The sequence below is a fragment of the Lethenteron reissneri genome, chromosome 45 (genome assembly GCF_015708825.2).
Source record: "Lethenteron reissneri isolate LAM-NWPU_2019-01 chromosome 45, ASM1570882v1, whole genome shotgun sequence".
In the NCBI taxonomy this organism is placed as follows: domain Eukaryota; kingdom Metazoa; phylum Chordata; class Hyperoartia; order Petromyzontiformes; family Petromyzontidae; genus Lethenteron; species Lethenteron reissneri.
In genome coordinates, this window is record NC_083823.1 from 8,150,088 (window position 1) to 8,177,796 (window position 27,709).

Genomic DNA, 27,709 nt, shown 5'->3' on the forward strand with positions numbered 1-27,709 from the left:
TCACGTTTTAAATTATTGGAATTGTTTGTACAATGAAACGACAATGTTTGAAGTGGGCGCACTTTGTTTATCAGCGACGGGAGAGATGGGGGGAGAGAGAGAGGTGAGGGTTGGGGGGCGAGGCAGCTGGGGGGAGAGAGAGGTGGGGGTTGGGGGGTGGGGGAGCTGGGGGGAGAGAGAGGTGGTTGGGGTTGGGGGTGAGGCAATGGCGTTACCGTAGTACCGCTATTGTCTGCGCAGTGCGCAATCTACCAGCGCTAAAACTGTACTTATGTACCAGTTATGTGTTACTTATTTATTGGATATTTACTTTTGTTAGTTACTTACTGTTTAAAGTTCACTCGTTTCCGGTTAGTTTGTTTTCTTTGTGCACGCTATGATTATAATGTTAACAATTGATAATGGAATGTATTAAAAATGTAAACTTCGTATTAATGATGGAATTAAGCTGCGGTAACGACGTTAAAGATATGAATGCATGCGGGGTATATGGAGGTGCGGGCTATCTGAAATTTGTTTTACACAAAACGCTATTTTTGCGGGGTATATGCGTCTGCGGGTTATATGCGTATGCGGGCTATATGCGGGAAAATACGGTATTAAATTATTGGACTACTTTTTTTTCCTTTATGAATATATGATGGAAAAACAGGACATCATTCCAGATGTACATCCAAATAAAGTTGTTAGCAATGGGCAATGCAGCAAAATCCACTGCTGTTCTATACTGCCAAATCTACGCTCCCAGCCTTCCCCACCGGCGCTGACCAGCGCTGTGAAGCATGGTAAAAGATGACACTCTCGCAATGGATTGCCATTGGGGCTGTACAAATGTTTGACAAACTAGCGCTCGTGCGTGACGTGTCCCCGTGGGAAAGCGTCACGCACAAGCGGGAGAGTGCACGAAGGAGTGCATGGCCACTCACTGCGCCTGTCTGTTGAGCAGGCTGTGCACCGCTTGCCACCACTGCCTCTGCCGATCGCTGATGAGAAGGCGACACAGTGGCAGTGGGCTCAGTCGCGGCTCGTCGGCTCGGCGCAGATTTTCTATCTTCTCCCCGAGCTGGGCGTTCGCTGCAAACGTCACGCCCAGCAAGAACACCTGCCGGGCACAGCAAACAAATGCTGTGGCACTGTTGTTGTATGCGAACCGCAGCCCAAAATCTTGGCGGATCTAACAGTTACAAATACTGCACGAGCAAATGCCGGCACAGAGCGAGCCTAGCGGTGGCACGCTTTCCTGTGTGACAATTAGGCATACAACTATTCACCCACAGGCGATTCACCTCTCTCGTAGAGCGGTGTAACCCTTCGTGTCAGAGAAAAGCACTTGGGCGTGGATCCCGCAGAACTACCTCGGAGATTCCTTCAAATGACCCCGAGTCCACGAACAGTAGCGGGGCAGCACTTTCCAAACCTCCTTGCAAATGAGAACACATTTCACCTTCCGGTAGTCGTGACAATATTTTAATTCTCGGAGCTGAACTTCAGTCCAATTAAATTGCAGTAATAAATTAAATTATGGGGTTTTTGTGTGCAGCCATTGGGGATCAGGCTGAGGAAGATCAACTCGCTAACCCAATTTAATCACAGGTGGCTTGCCCGCATTTCCAAACCCAATCTCAGCAGTGCCAGCTTACCGCTCTGGACCTCCGAACCACTCGGCCGCTCTCTCGTTGGCCTCGATTAAAAAAAAAAATCAACAAACTGACGCGTCGTCAAAACGACGAGCGGCAACGCCACCGTCACCTCCATATCCAAAAGAGCCGTGGTCTCCCCAGAGTCCGACTCCAGCCGCTCCGTCTCCAGCCTCATCTTGGGGAAGAGCGGCGACAGCCACTTGAGGTGGTCGGGCCGTGGGTCGGACGAGTCGTACCACATCAGGGACAGCCACACCAGCTGCTGCAGGTCCCCGCCATGCTCCGCCACCGCACCTGGCACCGGGAGCGCGACACGGAATGCCAGAAAATGCTTGAAAGGAGGGTGATTCCCGGTCCAACATCGGTCATCACTTTTCACCCACTTCCAACTCGGAGGGAGGATTACTGGGCCAAGTTAACATTCAACGCACACACACACACAACTCCCTTACCTAATCCAAGGTGTTTATTTGGGACCAAAACCCTCAAAACTAACACGGATCTCATTTGTTCTGTTTATTCAAGAAACACCTCAAATCCCATCGCTTCAAAACATGTCTCCTCAGTTCTAAATCACGATAGGATGCTAAACTGTCAATGTGTTTTCATAAATTCACTTGCAATTGGATTTCACATATATCCACGTCTGTTTATACATCAGTATAATAACACTCTCTATCTGTTCAATTTTTCTGCAAACTTAATTGTAATCGTGCTATGATCAACATAAAATGATCTGCCCAAGCCGACTTGCACTACAGAGAATGTATCATTGAAAGTTAATGTATGTTTTTGTAATATTCGCAGATTATTTATGTATTTGTTCTTCCATTTGTCACTTCGGTGACCCAGCTCACTCTTGCAAACAAGATTCTATCCTGGTCTCGAGCTCTAAGCACGAGACTTCAAATCTACGGGACCAAGGCCATCAGCGGCAGTACCCGTGTCATAGTCGAGCAGCCGGTGCATGTCGGGGACATGCGTGCGCAGCTGCTGGGGGATATCGTCCGACGCCAGCAGCGAGCAGGGTGGCGGCTGGCCCGCGTACACGGCCTTCACGAGGGCATCCTGCCCAGCGGGGCCAGCCAGCGACTCCGCCACCTGGACCAGGTAGTCCTCCGGCTTGCCCTCACACAGCGTCACCAGCATGTGGCCTGCGGGGCGGGCGTGGGGCAAACGGACACAAGCGCGGCGTATGCATACGTGTGCGCGTGGCATGTACAAGCGCACCCGAGCATAAGACTGCTATAGTACTTGAACTCGCACACGTGTACACGTCGCGGCGCCACTGTGGAAGTTAAGGGCATCAAGTAAAAGAACGTTCCATTCGTGTGTGCCCGAGTTGCCATTTATAACTCTGGCACACACGCTACAACAGTTAAAAGCATCGGAGTCAGCATGAAATAAACTATTTACATCATAATTAAGCTCATTTCACCACAATCACCACCATCACCGCCACGCTTAACCAGCGGGTTACACATACCTGCCTGGCTCAGCCGATCGCACGAGAGGCTGTCCATGTCCTGCCCAGTCACCACCCTGCTTTTGGACTTCAGCTCGATACGGTCAACCTGCCGCAGCACACGGCAACACGCAGCGTCTCAGCCAAGCCACAAACTCACTGCAGCGCGGGCCTAAAAGCCACACACTCAAATCCCTGAGGACTCACTCGACTTCGCGAGTCCTCATTCAACCTGCACAACCATGTCGTAGTTTGACGAGATTTTGGTTTTACATTAAGTCTTAAGGTCTTATATAGTTGGTTTCATTAATATGGAAGTGTTTTTCAGGTTAGCTGATTGTCTTGAAATAATAATTAATAATATAGAAGCTTTAAAAGGTTTACAACGCGATGTTTTGTTACTCTGTTTTAAGCAAAGCTTTGTGAAGAGTCTCGGGTTGCGGTAGCTTTTGAGACACTGCACAAGTTGATGCCGTGTCACGTTGTACCCCGTCACATGATACAAGTGGCACTTGCCTGGTAGGACAGCATGTAGCACAGGGCAGCCTGGTCCACCACTGCCCTCCAGTTTGCCAGCCGGTCCCGTGCCATCTGCAGCAGCAGGGTGCCAGCGTGCAGGTACAGCTGTCCCTTGAGCTCAGCCAGCACGGGACTCCAATCGCCCTCCTCCACCAGGGCGGTGCCGAGCTCCTCATCAAACCTGTGGATAGAGATGCCCGACGGGCAACAGTGAGGGCGACAACGTCGCAGCTTCCTTCAAGCGACCACAGAGACCGCTTTCGGCATTCACGACGGCACGTGGGCCCCAGTTGCTCGCGGTGACTCGGCAAAGGTTCTTGAAACAACCGGCTTGTCGGGCACGCCAATCCAGCGTGGTAATCATTCCTCTCTCCTTTAATAAAATGAAAAATGGTTCCAGCCATTGTACAAACGGGAGTTTTTCTAAACTGCAAATCGCCAATAAAACCATGTTGCAGAAGGGATCCGAAGCTTGAGTAAGCTTATAACTTCCACCACCCAGTGACTCATATCAATTAGCACGTTGACATTTCAATCTTGACTTAAAGTTTTCATGACTGCAGGAATTCATATTATTTGGGTCTTTCGGTAAAGCCACGTGGACAGAAAAAATAATAAAAATATCACGATGTTTCGATCGCAACACAAGCAATCGTCATCAATGGAAGAACATTTTTTTTCACCTGCTGACGATTGATTGTATTGCGATCGAAACGTCGTGATATTTTTATTCTTTTTTTCCATCTACGTGGCTTTACCGAAAGACACAAATAATACGTTGACATTCATCACCCGTAGATTTTTGTTAGAGGTTGACAATTATCGGCTGTACACGATTCACCATCAACATCATGCGTCGTTGTTTCTTTTCAGTTGAAAGGAGCCTCTACTTCACGGCGTAGGACAAACATTTTTCAAGGAAAAGTGCTGCGACTATGTGACAGACAGAATCCAAAAGCAGCTCAAAATAAGGTGTTGGCATCTTAGCACACGTCTCTTAATTGGACGCTCAGAACTGGTTGCAAGACAGGATAAGCAATTTAGAAGTCTGGAAGAAAAGGTGAATATTGTAGACAGGAAATAACGGCTGTGCTGGATGGGATGTGTGCAGTGCAGAATGGGGTAGCTCCAATTGCCAGGAAAGACACTGGAGTGGTCTCTGAGAATTCGGCGACCAAGGCTTAAGTTCTAAGAATAGATGGTGGGATACTGCGAGGGAAAATCTTGGATGTCACATCTCTATAGCGCAGTGGATCTGACGGAGGGTAGAACGGGTTGACGAGTTGTGGTGGCATCAACGGCTTTTGTCAACAATGCCATCTTGATTTGTTCTGTACAGATTCACAGTAACCGAGGTGTACGCAATCCCACGTTTTCGGCGCACCTTCTGAGAGCGTCGACTGCCTCTGCGATGTCTCTTGTCCCCAGGGACAGCCGCACCACGTGATGCAGCGCAAGTAGCAACCGCAGCCTCACCTCCTCACGCTCCTCTGCCCTCCCTCGCACAACTCCCTGCCAGGTCGCAGAGGCAAACAGGCGCCACTCATGAGCGGGACCGGACGTGTCGCTGCTCACAATTACAGCCTGCACGAGGAAACGGGCCCACTTGCACAACTCTTTGACAAGCCGAGCTCTGCATCCATAAATGATAATTAACCACACACGATTGAAGCCACTGTTTTAAGGACACGGATTTGGTCTAAAATCGGGTCTGGTCAAGGTATCTTCTTAACCGATGTAGTGTGGAATGACCCACACGTCCCACATGTTGGCACCTGCAGCGAGGAGACGACGCATTGCTGCCAGGTGAGGGCATGGCGCAGGCCGGGAGACGCATCCACGGAGCGCACGTGCTGCAGCACTAGCGAGTGCCGTCCCGAGTCGAGCAGCAGTTGGGTCAGGTGGACGTTGAGCGCTGGCTCGTGGGGCCGCAGGCGCAGCTCATCCCGCACCAGCGCCTCCAGCTCCTCAGGCTCCCCGCCCATGCGTAGCAGCTTCTCCTGCAAAAGGACCACAGTCACCGCGGCACCCCCACACAGGAAGCCCAGCACCGCACCACCGACAAACAACACGCCAACCCCATTCGCCAGACGGCCAATCCAACGACACCTTCACAGGCCTAACAAGGATCTTGACAGAGGTGCGTTCCAAAAGTGGAGAATTGGTGAGGTGGTCAGGAGGTGGCAGTACACAAATGGATTATTGAATCTATCTGTTCCTAAGTTTGAGAATTATGTCCTTGCAAACGTGGGTTTTCTCCGGGGTACTCTTGTTTCATGCCACATACTAAACACTAATTTGTGAAATTGATCAATCAGCCCAATGCAGAACGTTCCTGAAACTGTCTGAAAAAGATTCAGTTCAGGACTTGCAAGTTGAATTATATTTTTTGTTACAAATGTTTCTGCAGTGCAACAACTTGTGCGAAACACAAGTCCCCCTTGGCAGGTGAAGTGCCGTGGTGAAGGTGTCACGGCCGGCCGCACCTTGAGCGAGAACACGGCGGGGTTCCCGGGGAAGACTTTTGCAGCGCGCTCCACCCAGTACTTAGCGCTGCCATCCTGTAGGGCGCGGCCTTCGCTCAGCAGCTCCGCCACTTTCAGCACCAGCTCCTTCTGGGCTCCGTTCAGCTCCAGTGAACGCTGCGTGCCGAGCGACGGGAAGCCAAGCGCCTCGTTAGCACGGCGCACCTCGCTCGGAGGCGGTGCCCCCGCAGTTGGGGGGGGGTTGGTGGGGGGGCCAGCACCACAAGCGCCGCAGACCGCGTCATCCACAACACAACTCGTGGAAATACACAAACCGTTTAAAACGCAGTCGTAATATCAGCACAGGGTCAAAAGCGCTGGCGAATGACGCTAATGCTATGCTTTAGCTGTAAATCATTAAAGCACGAACTTAGGAAGGGGGGGGGGGGCATGACAAGATTAATTACCTCACAGCAGTTGAGGATAATTGCATTCAAATTACTGCAAAGGACCATTCTATAATTAACCCCCATTACTGTACTAATTACTAACAAATTACCTTGAAGCATCCGGCAGCTTTAACTTTGTCTCCCTCGGCTTCGTAAATCTGCCCTAGGAACTTGTGTGCTTTCGGATCTTTCTCGTTGATGGTTAAGTAGTCGGACACATGCCTGAAAAGGAAAATAAAACATTTCAGTCTGAATGTAAACCACAATGTAAATACAATTTTCAATGAAACAGCCAAAACGTGGGGCAAGCCCTCACAGCATAACAGATGCCTTATGCTGTGCCCTGGATTATTCAAATTGAGGCCAACTCTATTTTGGGACAAAGTGCCACTCTGCTGCCACTGTAAATGTGGTTCTGGCGCCGTACGTCTGGGATATTTGACATTTGCAGCAGCTGCAGTCAGCTCAGTTGCCAGTGCTTGGCATGGTGCCAGGACAAGCAATTACGAAAGAGTTGCAGCACTGCAATGTTTATGTAAACACACGCATATTCCAAGCGAATGTATTTAGAGGCAACCCATAATACTGCCTTAGCTACGTTTATAGTGCACTGGAGATGTGCTTTATATTCCTATTATCACATGAATAATTATCATGGGTGTGACTTTTTATGCAATCAATGAGCAGAAGGTAGTGCATCTGAACTGTATTATGACCAACTTATTCCCGTGTTGCATTCAAATGTCTTTGACAACATTTTCCGGAATGAGCCCTACATCTCGGAAGCTAAACAGGCTTGGCATATGAGAATAGGTTTTCCCCTTTTTTCTTGCAACAAAACAGGTGTTAAGATGTTAAAACACCCAAGTGAAACCTTTTACAAGGAATCATGCCTGCATTAACCACAATACTTATGATCAGAATGTAAGCAAAAATCGTCCTCTGATAATATATGCATTGTCTTTGAGACTAATTGGTCCACACCAGAGACAGCTTTCTTTTTAGCCTAGTCTCAAATGGTGTTAGACCAGAGGACGCCAAAAGGCGTACTACGTACGTAATATACCTTTTGGTGTCCTCTGGTCTAACACCGTTGGAGACTACTTCGTACGTAGCATGCCTTTTGGCGTCCTCTGGTCTAACACCGTTTGAGACTAGGCTCAAAAGAAAGCTGTCTCTGGTGTGGACCAATCAGTTAAGGACAATGCATATACTGTCAGAGCATGTTTTTTTTTGCATTCTGATCACAAGTATTGTGGTTAATGCAGACATGATTCCTTGTAAAAGGTTTCAGTTTGGTGTTTAAACATCTTAACACAGCTGTTTTGTTGCCAGAAAAAAAAGGGAAAACCTATTCTCATATTTTGCTACTGTCAAAGGGGGTCCCATGATGAGGCTTGGCATAGTTAGTGCTTGGAACAGCAACCACCAAGGCAGAATACCAAAAATATATAAACCAGGTGTTTTCGGATATTGCAGTGCTACGTTTTCAGGCAGCAGATGACCGCAATATAAACGTTTGTACAGTGGTACCCCGGAGATCGAACTGAATTCGTTCCAGAAGGCCATTCGAACACCGATTTGTTCGAAACACCGAATACATTTTCCCCATAAAAATTCATGTAAATGACATTAATTGGTTCCAGACACAAGAAATATCTCATTATAAAGCATTTTACACGAAGTTGACAGTAATTACATGCATAAAATCATACAAAAAAACAAGAAACATAATAAATAAATGGAATAAATTAAATAAATTAACATTGAACTTCACCTGTATTAAGGAGAGTTGATGGCTTTCAGTATCGTGCAGATCGTCGATTTCGACATACCATACCGTTTAGAAATCTCGGTCACACGGACACTTCTCTCTGCCTTGCAATGATCTCTTTTCTTAATTCTATCCTGGTTCTCACAACTTTCCTTTTTGGCTTATAACTACCACTAACCTTCTTAGGAGACATTGTGTATGGATGAACATCAAAAAACACTAAAATAAAGGAAATTAACGAAAAAGTTAAGGAACGATGTTTTGCGGGTCTGCACTGGGTGAGAGCTACGTGTTAACCGAGCCTCTCACACGGTAAAACCTTTGTCCGGGCAAGCGTCATGCACGCTGGCCATACGCGTCTCAGCCGTACAGCTCCTTTCAAGTCGCGATTTCCCGATCGACCTCCGAATTTCGTTCGGTTTCCGGAACAAAAAATGTTCGGAAATATCGTTCGAACACCGATTTGTTCGAGTTCTGGTGCGTTCGATCTCCGAGGTTCTACTGTACTATAATATGCTTCCACACTTACTCCCCCGCCTTCACCAACCCACCAATGACCAGCAATGGTGAAATATGGGAAAATAGTCCCCATGACCCGCCCGGCATGGGGAAGCCTTCACGCAGCAATTGATCAATAAAAGGGCTGTACATGTTGCACTGTATACCTATGCTCAACAATGGGCCTGCAAAGCAGACCGTGGAACACACCACGCGTACTCTGCTCAGTTAGGCTGCGGTTACAGCAGCGGTAGCGACAGCTCAGACCCGCCCGGTTAGAGGTCACGTGAACAAACCCCCACGAGTGGTTCCTCACCTCCTGGCCACCTCAAAGTCCTTGGCTTCATAGTACAGCTTTCCAAACAGGAGGCCCTTCAGCTTTTTCTGAAAAAAGAATTCACAGGTCAGTGGTACACTTCGTCAACTGACCAACTTCTCTCAATAGTTTGGATGATAAAGCAACGAAATGCGACTATTTCAAACACACTCAATCACAGTAACAACCGGATTACAGATCGACCATGAACTGGATCTCCAGTATCCCTGTTGTCTCCCAGTTCTCCCGTTCCAGATATGTTCCTCTTTGCAAACCTCCCATTTCAGGTATACAGAATACTCAGGTCTCCCGTGTCTAGTCTTGTCTTAAATCTTCGGTGTCTAAGATCTCGAGTCCCCGATATCTTATACCTGCACCCCATGTATCAATGGGTCCCCAGGTCTCTCTGGTCAGCCTCTCTCCTGTAGCTCTCCGGCCTGCCAGGTGTCCACGAGACCCAGGTGTACATATATTACACGCCACTCATCTCCTCCTATCTTTCCCTAGTCTCCATATCTCCCGCTTCCACCGTTTCTCAGTCTCCCATGCCTCAAATTCCCCAGGTCTCTCGTGGCTCCCATATCTTAAGTATTTCATTCATCCTTCCCGTGTCCCCACGTCTCAGGCCTCTCGTCTATCCATGGATGCCAGATCTCCTTTCTGTCCGTTTTTCTCTCTGGGCCTCCCCGCGTCCCCCCACCTCATCCAATCCCCCCCCCCCCCCCACCAGGTCTCCTCGTGTCCCACCCTCTCCGCAGGTCGCCCCGTAATTCCCCCCTCCACGTCTCCCAATGTCCCACCATTCCGCCCCCGGGTCTCTCCGTGTCAACCAAGGTCTCGCTGGGTCTTCCTGTCCCCCCCGCTCGGCACCTGGGTCTCCCCGTGTCCCCCCCACCCCCCCCCCCCCCCCCCCCCCCCCCCAGGTTTCCCCGTGTCTCCCCCTTCGGCCACCGGGTCTCTCCATGTCAACCCAGGGTCTCCCGGGGTGTGATACGGGGTATCTCCGTGTCAACCCAGAGTATCTCCGTGTCAACCCAGGGTCTCCCCGTGTCACACCCCGGGGTCTCCCCGTGTCACACCCCGGGGTCTCCCCGTGTCACACCCCGGGGTCTCCCCCGTGTCACACCCCGGGGTCTCCCCGTGTCACACCCCGGGGTCTCCCCGTGTCACACCCCGGGGTCTCCCCGTGTCACACCCCGGGTCTCCCCGTGTCACACCCCGGGGTCTCCCCGTGTCACACCCCGGGGTCTCCCCGTGTCACACCCCGGGGTCTCCCCGTGTCACACCCCCGGGGTCTCCCCGTGTCACACCCCGGGTCTCCCCGTGTCACAACCCCGGGGTCTCCCCGTGTCACACCCCGGGGTCTCCCCGTGTCACACCCCGGGTCTCCCCGTTGTCACACCCCGGGGTCTCCCCGTGTCACACCCCGGGGTCCCCGCGTGTCACACCCCGGGGTCTCCCCGTGTCACACCCCGGGGTCTCCCCGTGTCACACCCCGGGGTCTCCCCGTGTCACACCCCGGGGTCTCCCCGTGTCACACCCCGGGGTCTCCCCGTGGCACACCCCGGGGTCTCCCCCGTGTCACACACCCGGGGTCTCCCCGTGTCACACCCCGGGGTCTCCCCGTGTCACACCCCGGGGTCTCCCCGTGTCACACCCCGGGGTCTCCCCCGTGTCACACCCCGGGTCTCCCCCGTGTCACACCCCGGGGTCCCCCGGGTCACCACCCCGGGGTCTCCCCGTGTCACACCTCCGGGGTCTCCCCGTGTCACACCCCGGGGGTCTCCCCCCGTGTCACACCCCCGGGGTCTCCCCGTGGCACACCCCGGGTCTCCCCGTGTCACCACCCCGGGGTCTCCCGTGTCAGCACCACCGGGTCTCCCCGTGTCACACCCCGGGGTCTCCCCGTGTCACACCCCGGGGTCTCCCCGTGTCACACCCCGGGGTCTCCCCGTGTCACACCCCGGGGTCTCCCCGTGTCACACCCCGGGGTCTCCCCGTGTCACACCCCGGGGTCTCCCGTGTCACACCCCGGGGTCTCCCCGTGTCACACCCCGGGGTCTCCCCGTGTCACACCCCGGGGTCTCCCCGTGTCACACCCCGGGGTCTCCCCGTGTCACACCCCGGGGTCTCCCCGTGTCACACCCCGGGGTCTCCCGTGTCACACCCCGGGGTCTCCCCGTGTCACACCCCGGGGTCTCCCCGTGTCACACCCCGGGGTCTCCCCGTGTCACACCCCGGGGTCTCCCCGTGTCACACCCCGGGGTCTCCCCGTGTCACACCCCGGGGTCTCCCCGTGTCACACCCCGGGGTCTCCCCGTGTCACACCCCGGGGTCTCCCCGTGTCACACCCCGGGGTCTCCCCGTGTCACACCCCGGGGTCTCACACCCGGGGTCTCCCCGTGTCACACCCGGGGTCTCCCCGTGTCACACCCCGGGGTCTCCCCGTGTCACACCCCGGGGTCTCCCGTGTCACACCCCGGGGTCTCCCCGTGTCACACCCCGGGGTCTCCCCCGTGTCACACCCCGGGGTCTCCCCGTGTCACACCCCGGGGTCTCCCCGTGTCACAACCCCGGGGTCTCCCCGTGTCACACCCCGGGGTCTCCCCGTGTCACACCCCGGGGTCTCCCCCGTGTCACACCCCGGGGTCTCCCCGTGTCACACCCCGGGGTCTCCCCGTGTCACACCCCGGGGTCTCCCCGTGTCACACCCCGGGGTCTCCCCGTGTCACACCCCGGGGTCTCCCCGTGTCACACCCCGGGGTCTCCCCGTGTCACACCCCGGGGTCTCCCCGTGTCACACACCCCGGGTCTCCCCGTGTCACACCCCGGGGTCTCCCCGTGTCACACCCCGGGGTCTCCCCGTGTCACACCCGGGGTCTCCCCGTGTCACACCCCGGGGTCTCCCCGTGTCACACCCGGGGTCTCCCCGTGTCACACCCCGGGGTCTCCCGTGTCACACCCCGGGGTCTCCCGTGTCACACCCCGGGGTCTCCCCGTGTCACACCCCGGGGTCTCCCGTGTCACACCCCGGGGTCTCCCCGTGTCACACCCCGGGGTCTCCCCGTGTCACACCCCGGGGTCTCCCCGTGTCACACCCGGGGTCTCCCCGTGTCACACCCCGGGGTCTCCCCGTGTCACACCCCGGGGTCTCCCCGTGTCACACCCCGGGGTCTCCCCGTGTCACACCCCGGGGTCTCCCCGTGTCACACCCCGGGGTCTCCCCGTGTCACACCCCGGGGTCTCCCCGTGTCACACCCCGGGGTCTCCCCGTGTCACACCCCGGGGTCTCCCCGTGTCACACCCCGGGGTCTCCCCGTGTCACACCCCGGGGTCTCCCCGTGTCACACCCCGGGGTCTCCCCGTGTCACACCCCGGGGTCTCCCCGTGTCACACCCCGGGGTCTCCCCGTGTCACACCCCGGGGTCTCCCCGTTGTCACACCCCGGGGTCTCCCCGTGTCACACCCCGGGGTCTCCCCGTGTCACACCCCGGGGTCTCCCCGTGTCACACCCCGGGGTCTCCCCGTGTCACACCCCGGGGTCTCCCCGTGTCACACCCCGGGGTCTCCCCGTGTCACACCCCGGGGTCTCCCCGTGTCACACCCCGGGGTCTCCCCGTGTCACACCCCGGGGTCTCCCCGTGTCACACCCCGGGTCTCCCCGTGTCACACCCCGGGGTCTCCCGTGTCACACCCCGGGGTCTCCCCGTGTCACACCCCGGGGTCTCCCCGTGTCACACCCCGGGGTCTCCCCGTGTCACACCCCGGGGTCTCCCCGTGTCACACCCCGGGGTCTCCCCGTGTCACACCCCGGGGTCTCCCCGTGTCACACCCCGGGGTCTCCCGTGTCACACCCCGGGGTCTCCCCGTGTCACACCCCGGGGTCTCCCCGTGTCACACCCCGGGGTCTCCCCGTGTCACACCCCGGGGTCTCCCCGTGTCACACCCCCGGGGTCTACCCGTGTCACACCCCGGGGTCTCCCCGTGTCACACCCCGGGGTCTCCCCGTGTCACACCCCGGGTCTCCCCGTGTCACACCCCGGGGTCTCCCCGTGTCACACCCCGGGGTCTCCCCGTGTCACACCCCGGGGTCTCCCCGTGTCACACCCCGGGGTCTCCCCGTGTCACACCCCGGGTCTCCCCGTGTCACACCCCGGGGTCTCCCCGTGTCACACCCCGGGGTCTCCCCGTGTCACACCCCGGGGTCTCCCCGTGTCACACCCCGGGGTCTCCCCGTGTCACACCCCGGGGTCTCCCCGTGTCACACCCCGGGGTCTCCCCGTGTCACACCCCGGGGTCTCCCCGTGTCACACCCCGGGGTCTCCCCGTGTCACACCCCGGGGTCTCCCCGTGTCACACCCCGGGGTCTCCCCGTGTCACACCCCGGGGTCTCCCCGTGTCACACCCCGGGGTCTCCCCGTGTCACACCCCGGGGTCTCCCCGTGTCACACCCCGGGGTCTCCCCGTGTCACACCCCGGGGTCTCCCCGTGTCACACCCCGGGGTCTCCCCGTGTCACACCCCGGGGTCTCCCCGTGTCACACCCCGGGGTCTCCCCGTGTCACACCCCGGGGTCTCCCCGTGTCACACCCCGGGGTCTCCCCGTATCACACCCCGGGGTCTCCCCGTATCACACCCCGGGGTCTCCCCGTATCACACCCCGGGGTCTCCCCGTATCACACCCCGGGGTCTCCCCGTATCACACCCCGGGGTCTCCCCGTATCACACCCCGGGGTCTCCCCGTATCACACCCCGGGGTCTCCCCGTATCACACCCCGGGGTCTCCCCGTATCACACCACGGGGTCTCCCCGTATCACACCACGGGGTCTCCCCGTATCACACCACGGGGTCTCCCCGTGTCACACCCCGGGGTCTCCCCGTGTCACACCCCGGGGTCTCCCCGTGTCACACCCGGGGTCTCTCCCGTGTCACACCCCGGGTCTCCCCGTATCACACCCCAGGGGTCTCCCCGTATCACACCCCAGGGTCTCCCCGTATCACACCCCAGGGTCTCCCCGTATCACACCCCAGGGTCTCCCCGTATCACACCCCAGGGTCTCCCCGTATCACACCCCAGGGTCTCCCCGTATCACACCCCAGGGTCTCCCCGTATCACACCCCAGGGTCTCCCCGTATCACACCCCAGGTCTCCCCGTATCACACCCCAGGGTCTCCCCGTATCACACCCCAGGGTCTCCCCGTATCACACCCCGGGGTCTCCCCGCATCACACCCCGGGGTCTCCCCGTGCCCCCCTCCCGGCACCACTGATTGCATTCCCTAGCGCGCACAGGCGCCGCACTATTGGACTCCACGAGCAGCGCATGGCCTCGCACCCGCGCCCCATTGGCCGACCGGAATTCGTTTCGACCAATCAGAGTGCGCGGCGGCCAATGCGGGCTACAAATTCGAATGGTGCGAGGCCTGGGGCCTAAAGTGAGGCGGCGCGGAGCCCCCGCGTCTCCCCACCGCGCTCCAGGGTCCCCTCGCCCCCCTCCATCACCCCCCTCGTACCCCCCTTCGTATCCCCTCGCTCGCCTTCACCTCACCAGGTCCTCTACCCCCCTCCACATCGTCCCCCACCCCACCCCGGCACTAGTCGAGGCCTGAGGCCTAGGCCGGCGCCGCCGCCGCAAACCCACAAGTCCCCACCTCTCGCGGGGAGTGCGCGCTCCGCTCCAGGCTGGACACGCATCGCTCCACCTCCCTGCGGCTGCGGATCATGGCCCCCTCGGCTGAGCGGATGGAGCGCGAAGCGAGGGGTCTCCTGGGCACACGAAGACGCGCGATGGACGCGCGGCGAGACTCTGCGGCTGATCCGCTCGGCGGGAGCCGTGACGTCACCGCTCTCGCGAGCTTGCGCGGAAGTCTCGCGAGAGTTCGCGCTTTTATGGACAGTGTCGGTTGGAGGGGCCACGTGGTGGAGTGGTGACCGGCTGTGGTTATCGAGGCCGTTGACTGAACCGGCTGCTGGTGGTGGTGGACGTTCTCGCCGTTCCTATGGTGTTCAAGTTCATTTATTAGTCTTAGTTCTTTCGGTAAAGTCACGTAGGTAAAATTTTTTATTAAATTAATAAAAATAAAATAATAAAAATCACGACGTTTCGGAGGCAACACAGGTCTCCGTCATCAGGTGGGACCGTCACAGCCAGATTTGATTCTTTACCGAAAGAACTAAGAGTATGAATCCTTGCAGTCACGAAAGCTTCAAATCTAGAATTCATTTATTAGGTATAGCCCTGTGAGCCATTAGGCTCTTGAATCGGGTGCAACCGCAACAAACAAAAACATGAACAAGAAAACATCTTAAAGTGAATATGTGACTAAGTGCAAACAGAAATTCCAAGAAAAGACAGCAAAATATTGCAGAAAAAAACACCGTACACCAACGCTGTGTGCAAACATGCCAGTGGCATGCAAGTCAAACAACAACCACAACTTAGATTAAGGCCATCAGTCTTACTCCGTACTACAACAAACAAACATGGCCAAACCAGTAAACTTTTCGAAATCACCCAAATAAAGCAATGAAACAGTGATCATAGGAACTGACGGAATCCGTCTGTAGGACGACCATTAAGTTCGCCTACTCGCAAAGCGGTGCTTGTGATGCATTGACCGCTGAGGGTTGATGAGCGGAGTCGGCTCCCCAAAGCAGGATTTTTGAAATTCGCGACCTCTCCGCGGTGAACCGCTTCGCTGTCGTCTGCCCAGTCGAGGGGGCACGTGGTCCGTCCCAGTTTCAGTAAAAGGCGAATTCATAACATTGGCGAAACGTCGAGTTGGCCGCGTTAGATGCGTCGCTGTCTCCCCGCGCGTTGCGAGTTCTGTGGTGCCTTGCGTGCGCCTTTCGTGAGCGCCGCGGGTGTACAACTAAGTCGTCTCTGTTCGTGAACCTAAGCGTAAATCCTGTGCCCTCTGACAGATATCCTTTTACACTCCAGAATAGAGGGGGAGGGGGGGTCTCGCGTAAATATAAATGTGTCGTTCAACCCGCCACAGCCAATTAGTAAGGTTTGTCATGAAAACCAAACATGCCAATTCGTTGCGAGTTCAGAACCCCGGTGTTGGAGAGCAAACCCATAACATTTGCAATTCGAGTACGACGTTTCGCCAGTAACTACTACTCGCATCATGAGTTGTAATTAACGACACATATTTACGCGATTTAACCCATGAAACCCTCTATTTTGGATATTGACCGCGAAAGCCTCCGTGTTGTACCCTTCTCGTCGCCTCGGCAGATTGAGCGTGGCACACAAGCTGCGTGCTCCCCTTCACGAAGTGCTGGATCTTCCCCCGTCCCATCCTCCCGCCCGCCCGCCCGCCCGCCGAGTTTAAATCGAGCATTCAGAGAATAATTCGACACTGGGACAAGCAGCGCACAACCTAATAAAAGACTTGAGCAAAATGTTTTGATGAACAATACAGTTGAAACTGCAGTGATGTGAAAGCACAATCTCAACATTCGTTTTCTCATACTGCCTTGTAACAAAGTACTGTACTTTACAATGATGGGCTGACTTTTTGGACAGTGGCTCTTCAGAACTCAAGGAGAGCAGGGTGGTAGTGGGGCAGCTGTGTTGTAGTGTCACTCGTGTGGGCTGTCGTGTGTGTGTGGTGTCGTGCACGTAGCAGTCCTTAGACCAAAGACCAAAACATGATATTTATTGAAAATCCAACAATCAACCGCGACTACACGTAAAGCAATGAAAGTTAACATTGAACATTATTAAACCACAATAGTTGAACTATGAGGGGTAGGGCAGGAGTTATCACACTGCACTCCGGCTAACAGCAGCGAGTGATATTAGAACGTCCTGAGCTCCCTGTCACAAACCCTGGACTGATCAGCATGGTGAAGTATGCTCAAATAACACCCGTGACCCAACATGGCATTGCGAGGCGCTCATTCAGCAGTGGAATGACGAAGGGGGGTTTATATTGGCATGCCAACTGACATGAACACGTAGCTCTTGACTACTTAAAATATCTGAAAAAATATAATAACGTTGGCTTCATTAGTTCTCGTTGGAAACTGACACTCGGATAAAAAAATACTAAACCAGTTATTGTCATTGGGGTACTGGGTGCGCTCCAGAGCTGTCTGCAAGGATGATGGAAAACAACACTGACCAGGCCCTGACCATGTCAATGCCACGGGCTTTGTGACCCAGCCTCGTCAATTTCCACATTCGTGGTTGTGCTGTCGACTCGGGATCAAATCCTCTTGACCATCCGGCAGCATCGACATCATGAATCACGGCTCGGACTCTTGTCTTGATGCGTCGAGACTGCCGCTGGTCATGGGCCCCCTCACAGTCCTCACTGGTGCGCGAACAGGATGTTAGCTGAGCGAGGACAGCGCCGGGAAGGGGTTCTGCTTGCTGACCACCAGCTTTTGGTGCTGGTGCGAGATGTAGCCCTTGATGTGGCCCTGCAACCACGCAGCATGTACAAGCACAGATCCGTAAGCACAAACGTTCAACTTAATCTATGTGAACAGAGACTATACTCATCCCGGACGAGGAAGGCAGCTGGTGTGTTTTTAAACCCATTGCAATCAGTGGCATCTTAAATCAAGGTGCGAGAAAGGAGGGGGCGGGTGGGAGTGAAGAGACGGGGAGGGAGAAGGTGGGGACGGAGAAGGTGGGGAAGGAGCTCACGTTGTAGATGAGGTTGGCCAGGATGCATTGCACCTCATCCAGGTCCACATCATCCACCTTCATGAACCGAAGCGCCACCAGGAAGGCATCGAGCGGCAGCTGGTGGGTTCTCAGCAGTTGGTACCTGCGGTTCACACAGGCGCGTGTGCAAGGAGGTCACCCTCAATTCATGGGCACCGCCGCTGTAAACTTTGCAGAATGTGCCAACCCATGCTGTGCTGACACGCACACTTTCTTGCTCAAGTTGCGGTAGGTGATGATCTTGAGTTTCTCCAGGATGAGGAAGATTCCGCAGCGAATGAAGAAGGCTTCGTGCCGAGTCAGCGCCTCGTTCAGCAGCAAAAGGTTTCCCTCGCTGTCATGAGGGCATGGGACAGACACGCGGTACATCCATAAACACGACCAATGCATACATTTGCAGTCCAACTGAGTCATTTGTCAGCATTGGGATTTTGGAAGGAAACTCAAAAACCCAGAGGAGACCCATGCAGAACAGGGGGAGAACAGAAACTCCACACAGGTATTAATTCTAGATTTGAAGCTTTCGTGACTGCAAAGATTCATACTCTTAGGTTTTCTCGGTAAAGTCACGTAGGAAAAAAATAATAAAATATAAATTATTAATAAAAATAAAATAATAAATCACGACGTTTCGGAGGCAACACAAGTCTCCGTCATCAGGTGGGACCGTCACAGCTCGATTTACTGTATCAGAGTTGGGAATCAAACCCAGGAATTTCTTGTTTTGAGGCACAAGCATTATTCACTGCGCCACCCTGCCATCCAGCATCTGGTTATCGGAAGTAAATAAATAATTGTCCCGTGTTTATGTGGACGCCTGTTCATTAGCTGCTCCTCGCTCATGACTGTGCCCACGTGGACCGCAATGATGCCAACACAAAAACAATTGTTACTTGAATAATAAAATAAAAAATAGATGACACATTCTACATCTTCACAACCCATTCTATACAGTTAAACTATATGTTTGTACAGCCTAGTTTACGTTTGTTCTGCATGAACCGAGTATGTTATGCATGAACCGAGTTTTTCTATTTAATATTTCAAATTTACTGCAATATACACCCATCATTAGACAGGCAAACAAAGTAGTATATTGGGACAAAATCTTCCCCAGACATACGTGCGCATTTGCGCGCGTGCACCACTCGATCACCCCACGCCGCCCCTCAGTGTGTTGCCGTGACCTCACGTGCAACATGGGCTCACCTGACGGCCTTGGTAACGTCTGCAAACTGCATGAGGTCGTACTTCTTGAGCAGTCGCAACGTAGGCATGTGTCCCTGCACAGCACACAGCCCGGCGGCCACACGGCAGGATAAACCACGGCAACCACTTTCCTCGCAATGATGTTGCTGCTGAACGTGTCGAGTTTACTCCGTTCGAAGACGACCGCGGCCAGCCGCTCCGACAGAAGCCAAGACCCATTAAAGCCGCAGGCAATGAGGCACCGCAATGCGGCACATGACGTCACAAGATGAGGTCACATGACGACATCATCGCGGAGCCCGCGTGTATCGTGTGACTGGCTTTGGTCACAATGGATTATGAGTAATATAATGAGCCAATAATGTGTGTGTGTGTGTGTCCCGCGCGTTACGTCACTCCATATGAGCCCCCCCCCCCCCTCATTAATAATCATGAGCGGGTGACGTGACTCCACATGCCCCACCCCTCCCCAATGACCATGAGGGGGGTGACGTCACTCCACATGCCGCACCCCTCCCCAATAACCATTAGCGGGTGACGTCACTCTACATGGAGCAACCCCTCCCCCTCATTAATAATCATTATCTGAACAGTTTTAATATTTCAGATTTACTGCAATATACACCCATCATTGGACAGGCAAACAAGTTAGTATGTTATTATTACTATGATTGATTACCCAGTAAAGCCGCCTCACCGAGTCTCAATACTTTTTTTCAGGAGGGTCCTGCTGTGTGTAATCCCAAACGATGAATTTGCAGGTATTTTTTCAGCATTAAGATGTTTAGGCAATAGAGTATGTCTTTTTAAGTTATGGGAGGAAACTGAAGAACCTATAGGAAACCCATGTGGACAGAGGGAAAACATACAAATTCTCCGCAGAAAAGTACCCAAGTTGGGAATCCAACCTAGGCTTTCTTGCTGTGGGGCACAATTGCGCCACAAGAGGCACTGGGCCCCATATGCTCACTGTGCCTGGCAGCCCGACTGGTCAGTCCGCTCCTGAAATCGGTGTAAGCAGAAATGTTCTCATTACCAGCAGCATCTTGACAGGCAGCAGGTAGATGAGGATCATGCGCTTGTTCTTCTGACTGCTACGGTGGCAGTGGCTGAAAGCGAAGCTCAGATATTCTTCCGCTGAAGGTCACAGCACAGGACACAGCACGTCACTCCACATCTCCGCATCACGTGTGAGTTGCAGCCAACATCTCTGCCTTCTATGGGACTCGTGCTACATTGTGCAAGGAGCAGTTTCTCTAACATGTTTTTGCTTTGTTTATCTCGGAAAGCCTCACCGAGTCTCAAGACTCTTTTTAAGGAGGGTCTTGCCAAGGTTTTGCAAAAGGAGGCGATGTTGCTGCCATGCCAATTGAGTAATTTGCAAGCAATGTTTCAGTATTGGGATGTTTGGCCAACACCAGTTACATTATATTCTTGTTTCTTTCGGTAAAGTCACGTAGAAGGGGGGGGGGGAATATATATAAAACAATAAAAAATTCTCACGACGTTACACTGTATGGTTTATTTTCTTTAGCCAACACGGCAGGGGGGCCTTCTTATTGAGACGCAACCAGGGCGTCATTTCGGCCAAGTTAGTCCGGGTCTGTGATCCCGACAAACCAAATTTAACGCAATTGTTTCTTCATTGATGATCAGGCTCCACTTGAGAACCCAATGTAATCACAGGTGGATGCCAGGTTTATGGACACAGGATCACAGCTTTCCCAGATCAGTGCACTGAGCGCACCTGGCACACCACCCCTTCACGCTCAGGCAAGCGGAGCACCTTGCTTGAAGTCGCTGTCGAACATGGCCTTGCGGCCCACGTAGTACTTGAAGGTGACGCGCTGGGCCTTGGTGTATTCGTCTTTGCAGCGGAGAGCTGTCGATGGCGCGGATCAGCGGCTTGCACAGGTGCAGCTTGTTGATCTTAAGGGCAGGGCGGAGAAAGAGGCTTCGCTTCGAAGTCGGCAAGTAGCGATTCATCAAGTCATCTTTTACTATGCACTCTCCTGCGATACATTAATTAAATCATACGTGCGAAAGTGTGTTAATTTCATATTCGTATGTGTTGTATGTAATGTGCATGTGAACCTCTCCAGCCCACTAAAGGTGCTTCCATGACAATGAATAACACGTTTTTTTTTAATTGAAACCTAACTCCCGGATCGTGACAATTCACCGAATCGCAAAGGGGCAATCCTTAAACGCCAACTTATACAGGGACCGTGCTGCAATAATGGAGAAGCAATGAGCCAGCTTTTGCTCGAGTCATGACAGACAACACCTAAGACACAATGCCATTTCGGACTTAAGCTTAACCGGAGGTTTGTATGATATCCCAAGATACCGTCTTACCTTAAAATAGATCTTAAACAGCTGGTTGACCAGGAACAGCATCCCCCACTTCTTGGAGTCGTCAATCCCTGCACGACTGCACACACACACACCCACACAAGCCTCGTGGCGCGCATCCAAGACTCAGAACTCAGAACGCAATACGACGCACAAGAAGCGCGCACACTCTGCCGCCCGGGCGTGCGTGCGCGAGAGGCGGACGCACTTGTCGCTTGCGCAGACGCGGAAGCAGCTCATGAGGGTGTCGGCTGCCTTCTCCAGCGTGTCCCCCAATTTTCCCCGCCCTTTCCGTGCCAGCTGCAGGTCGGCCTACGCGCACGTTCCCAACACGTACAGACGCCTGTCGGGACTCAACATCGACAGCTCGGTTGCATACCAAGGCACGCAACGTTTGACGCATACGCACATCAAGTCCCTTTTGTTAATCCGCTGCTGGTTGAAGGCTTCCCCAAGCTGTAGAGGTCATGTGAGTTGTTTTGACCATACTCCACCAGGCTGGGCAATGTGGGTTGAAGGTGGTTAGCAGAGACATTTAGGCACATGACAGTACAAGAATGCTTTTTGCTGCACTACGCTCTGCTGACAAAATAATGGAGTCATCAGTGAAAACTGATTACGACGCTGAAGATACGTGTATTGAATCACGTGTTTGTGAATCGATTCCTAAGTCAAATGAGCATTGAGGCCGTGCTCAGCTTTCGTTTAAAGTACAAGAATGCTTTTTGCTGCACTACGCTCTGCTGACAAAATAATGGAGTCATCAGTGAAAACTGATTACGACGCTGAAGATACGTGTATTGAATCACGTGTTTGTGAATCGATTCCTAAGTCAAATGAGCATTGAGGCCGTGCTCAGCTTTCGTTTAAAGCCGTGAGCCTGTGGTGATAATTCTACATTCCCATGGCAGGGGTGAGTCTATCCACATGTAGTGAGTCCAACTGAGTCGCAGACATTGTCCTGGGAGCAACACTATTTATTACACCGACTCAACATTACACAACCTACACTTGGGTGTTGAATGCCCATCCAGCCACGCTACGGCAGAACTAGACACGGTTCGCTATCCCGGCCCGGACCACGAGCTGGGTCCAGGACCGCGTGGCTAGAGGCTTCTTCAACCCGACGTGGATCTTCGTCACCAGCAACCCGAAGAACGCCGAGCCCCTCACGGGGTCCCCGTTATATCGGCCTGGGCTGGCTCCGCCCCTCGCCCCGCCCACCTTCTAGATCTCTCGAGCTCTTTCCCGAAGGCTCCCGAGAGCTCTTCTATACCACGTGACCACCCAGCGGCCCCCGTCCACCAGTGGCCCCCCTCCAAAATCATCCGGTCACGTGTCAGCAGGTCAACCAGCGTATCATGCCCCAAGCGTACCCTGGCTGGCTGACACTCCCTCTCCCCTGCACCGCACACTGCTCACGGTGCCTCCGCTGCTGACCAGCGCTCACCCAAGCCCCGCTAGGGCTGGTACTACGCCCAGTAAGCGGGCTACACATAATGCCAACACATTATTCACTGTGGCTTCGTAAGCCCGGCACCACACAGTGACATTCACAGTCACTACACACAGGACAACCACTGTTGACTTACCAAGCCGAATGAATGATTAGAATTAATGTAAATATTATGCTACCTACATTTAGGTCACTTAAGTGAATACAACTGTACAATATGAAATGGGAAACAATAGACGAGACAACAGGGTTTTTTTAATTAAACTGTGATCCCGAATGGTGAAAGCTCATTGAGTTGACAGGGGGGTTGAACCATGACTTGCCTCCTGCACACAGGACATTAAGGAGAAAAATGTCACTACGTCGCCCATCAAGTGGGTGCAACGTCAAACTCACGCTGTTGGCAAAGATCCTGAGGTCCAGTGTGACCGAATTCATGATGGGCAGGGCCCTGGACAAACAGAGACAATGGGAGGATGGAGTAAGGTTATCCACTTTGAGAAACTCAACAGATAAGCAGAAAATACATCTCCTGCCTATATCTGTCTCTCCACCAATCACACCTCACAGCCTTCTGGGAGTGCAGAATTTCACCAACATTCAGTGTAAGTAAACTCTTGACTGGCTCTGACAGTCTTATTAGGGGTCAGCCTTGCTTGAGCCTATGTAGGTGAACTGCCAGATGTTATAGGCAAGGACCATCTCTTTAAGATATTGGGTCCTAGATTGATGCAAGATACATATGACAAAATAATGAGCATGGTCATGCAGAATATATTATTTGAAAGCTGCAAGACAACTGGTGGACCCACGAACCACCTGTATGTGCTACAGCCAGAGCTGTGCGGAGTCGCTATAAGAACAATAATTCACGGGATCCGTCACACGACAGTGGCTCTTCAATGGATTTTAAATAGCGTTGAATCCCTGGGATGGCAGCCACGGTCATGAGTGTGCGCTGAGTGTGCAGTTGTGGCGCATACCAATTTTCTTCTTTGTCGGCTTGGAAGGCTTTGATGAAAGATGTACGACTTCATTAAGGCCATTTCCAGAGGAAGTTAATAAAACTACAAACATTGCAGTTCTAAGCTTTCTGGATGAATGCATGTGTGCGTGTGGTTTATTCGGTTAAATTAACATGCATGATTCATAATGGGGAGTACAGGTGTAGAGGAGTAGTGGGTGACGTCACGTGACGCTAGTGCTCGGAGAGTGACGTAGCAGGACGTGACGTCAGGCGGACCTTGGGGGATGGCGACGTCATGTCCCCCAGGGGGGATTTAAGGGGGGACCCGGGACGTAACCGGGGTTGATCGGGGAGTAGGAGTTGGGACTCGGGGTAGGGGATCCTCACACGAGGCTAAGGGAGGCTACTACGCCTGACCGGCAGGGAGGAGATCCGAGTTAGCCAGGGTTGTAGGATTTCCAGTACCCTGTCCCCTGGGGAGTTATAGGCTAGGGTGTGCGAGTTAGGCGTAAGCCCTTAATAAACTCGGCGTGAGCCCCTAACAAGACTTGCCTCCAAGTCGTCAGTTGCGCTGTAACACAGGTGCCATCAGGGCTGAATAATTACCAGGTCGCCGGTAGACCAGGACATTCGCACATGACCAGTAGCCACAGCCATATTTAGAGGTATACTCAATGTGGTGTGCCGGGTGCCAACATATTTTACGGGTCACCCACCCAGACTGACCCAGTTGAAATTAAGCCCTTGATGCAATAAACCGTGGCGACAGACCGTCTTGGAGCGGTGTTCCTGGACAATAGTTTGATGAAGGATATTGCACGACCACCGTTTGGTACTTGTAGGCCTCCACGTATTCGTGGTTCCCCACGGCGTACGTGCACCTGGGTAGAGAAGCGGACACACGCCTTCAGGGAAGTACCAACCATTCTTCGGCAATAGGCACATTACACACAAACTGAAAAGCCCGCAAAGAGGCATTGACGGGCGTATGCTTGGAATTACGTGAGAGACAGAGAGAGGGATACGTGGCTTGGAGAACATAAGCAGGTTAGAGATATGTCATGCTAACTTTGAAATAAAAGTCAACTGGAGCATGACACGTCACGAGAATGGATGGCCTGATGGTCAAGACTAATGAGTGGCAGCCAAAGACGAGGGGACTGCACCTCGGAGATGAAAGTGGATTCATCTTTCGCAGGAACATGAGATACAGTGATAGATTTTGAAGGCCTTTATCCACCAGTGTATTGATCATGGTTGCTTACGATGATGACACATGCATGAACATTTACCGTAGGTGAGCAGCCAGCATCTCATCGTAAGGTGGCTCCAGTAACTCCTGGCATTTCTGCTCCGGGTTCTGCACCTGACAGACAAATACAAAGAACCCCCCGTATAGCCTTAGAGTGTTAGGGCAAGTGCTGTTAGCGAGCGCCTATGAAGGCCGGCACGGCACATGAGAGGGTGGGTGGCCAGCACCACACCTGACAGATGGACACACACAAAACGTAATCCTACAGACAGCAGCACACCAAGACACATGACAGACAAATATGGGAAGGAGGTGTATTGTCCGCTTATTTTGTTCTGTGAAAATATCTCATTTGCAAGGGTGACATGGGGACGGGGCGACGGGGTATTTATCTGTCAGTAGGGAGTAATGATTGGTGCTGTGTGTATAATCCCAACTGAGTAGAACTCGGGTGTCGTATCGTGAACATTCATGTCTCGGCAACCTTACTGACCTGCAAACGAGGGTTGCCCACGTGGGAGTTCCGCAGGGACACCAGCTCGGCACAAAGGGCGCCTTCCCGGTTGTCGAGGCCATCAGACATCTGTGTGGGAACATGGGACTCGGGTTCACGGTCCAACTCACAGCCATGCCCAGCAGTGGATCACAACATTTATAGTGACTCTGGGGACACACACACACACCACACTGTCAACCCTCAACACGTGCCGTGAAGATTTGAGAGACTTGTCAAGTATATTGTGTCTGCAATAGTTGCACGGTAACGCTTCCCCCAGGGCCTGGCGGACCAACGTTTGAGAAGCAGTGCTCTGGAGTGGGACTGGAGCCGTGCAGGAAGAGACCCTACCTTGATAATTGGTTTTTTACCCTTTTATCTGGCAACAAAACTGACACCTTTTTTACAAGGAGTCATGTTTGCATAGATCACAATACCTACAGTCATAATGCAAACAAGAAACATAACTCTGATAATGTATGCACTGTCCTTGAAGTTGATTGGTCCACACCCGTGACAGCTTTCCTTAGAGCCTAGTCTCACATGGTGTTGGACCAGATGACGCCAGATAAGGCGTCATCTGGTATAGCCCTGTGAGCCATGCGCCTCTTGAGTCGGGTGCAACCGCAACAAACAAAATATGAACACAGAACATCTTAAAGCGACGACGCCCAACAGAAACATCCTGGAATAAACCAGCAAACATAAAAAAGTATTAAAACGCTGCGTGCAAAAATCAGTGGTGCAAGCCAACAACAACAACCATAAGGCAATTTAGATTAAGCTGCTGCATGTACTGAACAAGCGGCCCTGCCTGTTGCAAGCACCGAGCCAGTGGCCCTGCCTGTTGCAAGCACTGAGCAAGGGCCCTACCTGCTGTAGGTACTGGACGAGGGATCCGTGCGCCATGGAGACGGAGGCGCCGCTCGACTTTTGAGTGAACTGGAAGCTGAAACGTTGAACCCGGAACACGTGGCGCTCCCGGAAGTGACGTCTCCGCGAAGGATGTCGAAGCGATTCGTGAAAATTAACGATTCTCTCGATTCCCAATCAGATGTGGAATCGTTGTTGTTGCAGTAACGATTAGCGACTCTCTCGATTCCCAATTACTGAAGATGTGGAATCGTTGTTGTTGCAGTAACGATTAACGACTCTCTCGATTCCCAATCAGATGTTGAATCGTTATTGTTGCAGTAACGATTAACGACTCTCGATTCCCAATGAGATGTGGAATCGTTATTGTTGCAGATAAATTCGCTGGTAAATTTTAATCAACTTGTGAATATTGACCAGATTTATTTTGTTTTGTGACCACTTGCTTGCACAACCCGAAACTTACAACAACAACCGGCACCTTCAACGTTGTCATAGGGCAAGGCTTAACTCGCTGGTTGAGTTGAACCAAGGGTATTATTGTTTCATAGCTGTCAACCCATACGCTTTAGGGACCGTCCATAAATGACGTCACGCACATAGGGGGGGGGTCAGACATTTGTGACGATGTGTGCCGAGGGGGGGCGGGGGTTTGAGAAATGTGACGTCACATCAAAATGCGCAACTTTAAATAAATATAGACGACACGTTCTACTTAATTAAATAGACTTTTTAATAAATGTTTTCTTCTACAACATCAGAGTGCAGCGCCACATTAAATACGCACTACGATTTGAAGCATGTTTTATATTTTTTTTGGGGGGGGGGGGCAGGGCTTTGTGACGTCATATTTCCGGGGGGGGTCTGACTTTTTGTGACGCTTATGACGAAAGGGGGGGGGGGGTCAAAAATCGTCCAAAATCGCGTGACGTCATTTATGGACGGCACTGATAAGGGGCTGACAGCTACTTCGTTGTGTTCAGAGCTTGAGTGAGAGAGAGACGACTGTAGCAGAGAAATTACAAAGTGGAGCGTGCAGAGAGAGAGACCTGCGTTGACCTGCAGTGCTGGTGAGCACGTGGGTGGGTGGGTGATTGTGTAAACGAAGTGAGGCATTGTGTGAATGAGTTGTTGTTGCAAACCTGTCAACCCCTTATCAGTGCCCTACCCTATTACAGACAAATTCAGACCTTATCGGAAACGGATGTCCGCCGTTTCGACCTGAAAACTCAACTTCCCTCGAGATTAGAAGTTGTCGTGACTGCAGAGATTCATACTCCTTGGTTCTT

General features: G+C 53.1%; 2 protein-coding genes across 2 annotated transcripts in view; both read right to left on the minus strand.

Annotated features, from left to right (window-relative positions):
- LOC133353880 (E3 SUMO-protein ligase RanBP2-like) overlaps positions 1–14,958 on the minus strand; it is a 44,063-nt gene extending 29,105 nt beyond the window's left edge. The window contains 11 exon segments of the mRNA XM_061570368.1: positions 927–1,102; positions 1,750–1,934; positions 2,582–2,794; positions 3,127–3,214; positions 3,622–3,805; positions 5,009–5,136; positions 5,400–5,624; positions 6,111–6,266; positions 6,649–6,760; positions 9,127–9,194; positions 14,778–14,958. Of these exon segments, the coding sequence (XP_061426352.1) occupies positions 927–1,102; positions 1,750–1,934; positions 2,582–2,794; positions 3,127–3,214; positions 3,622–3,805; positions 5,009–5,136; positions 5,400–5,624; positions 6,111–6,266; positions 6,649–6,760; positions 9,127–9,194; positions 14,778–14,849 (1,607 nt within the window). The 5' untranslated portion in view covers positions 14,850–14,958.
- Positions 14,959–16,968: 2,010 nt separating this feature from the next.
- PCID2 (PCI domain containing 2) lies at positions 16,969–26,533 on the minus strand. Its single transcript, XM_061570336.1, is given in 15 exon segments — positions 16,969–17,562; positions 17,792–17,915; positions 18,021–18,146; positions 19,022–19,095; positions 20,058–20,158; positions 20,808–20,892; positions 20,894–20,950; positions 21,380–21,455; positions 21,585–21,688; positions 23,229–23,283; positions 23,816–23,855; positions 24,613–24,680; positions 25,092–25,165; positions 25,545–25,634; positions 26,421–26,533. Coding segments are annotated over 15 exon segments (1,200 nt in total). The 5' UTR covers positions 26,457–26,533; the 3' UTR covers positions 16,969–17,472.
- Positions 26,534–27,709: the final 1,176 nt, after the last annotated feature.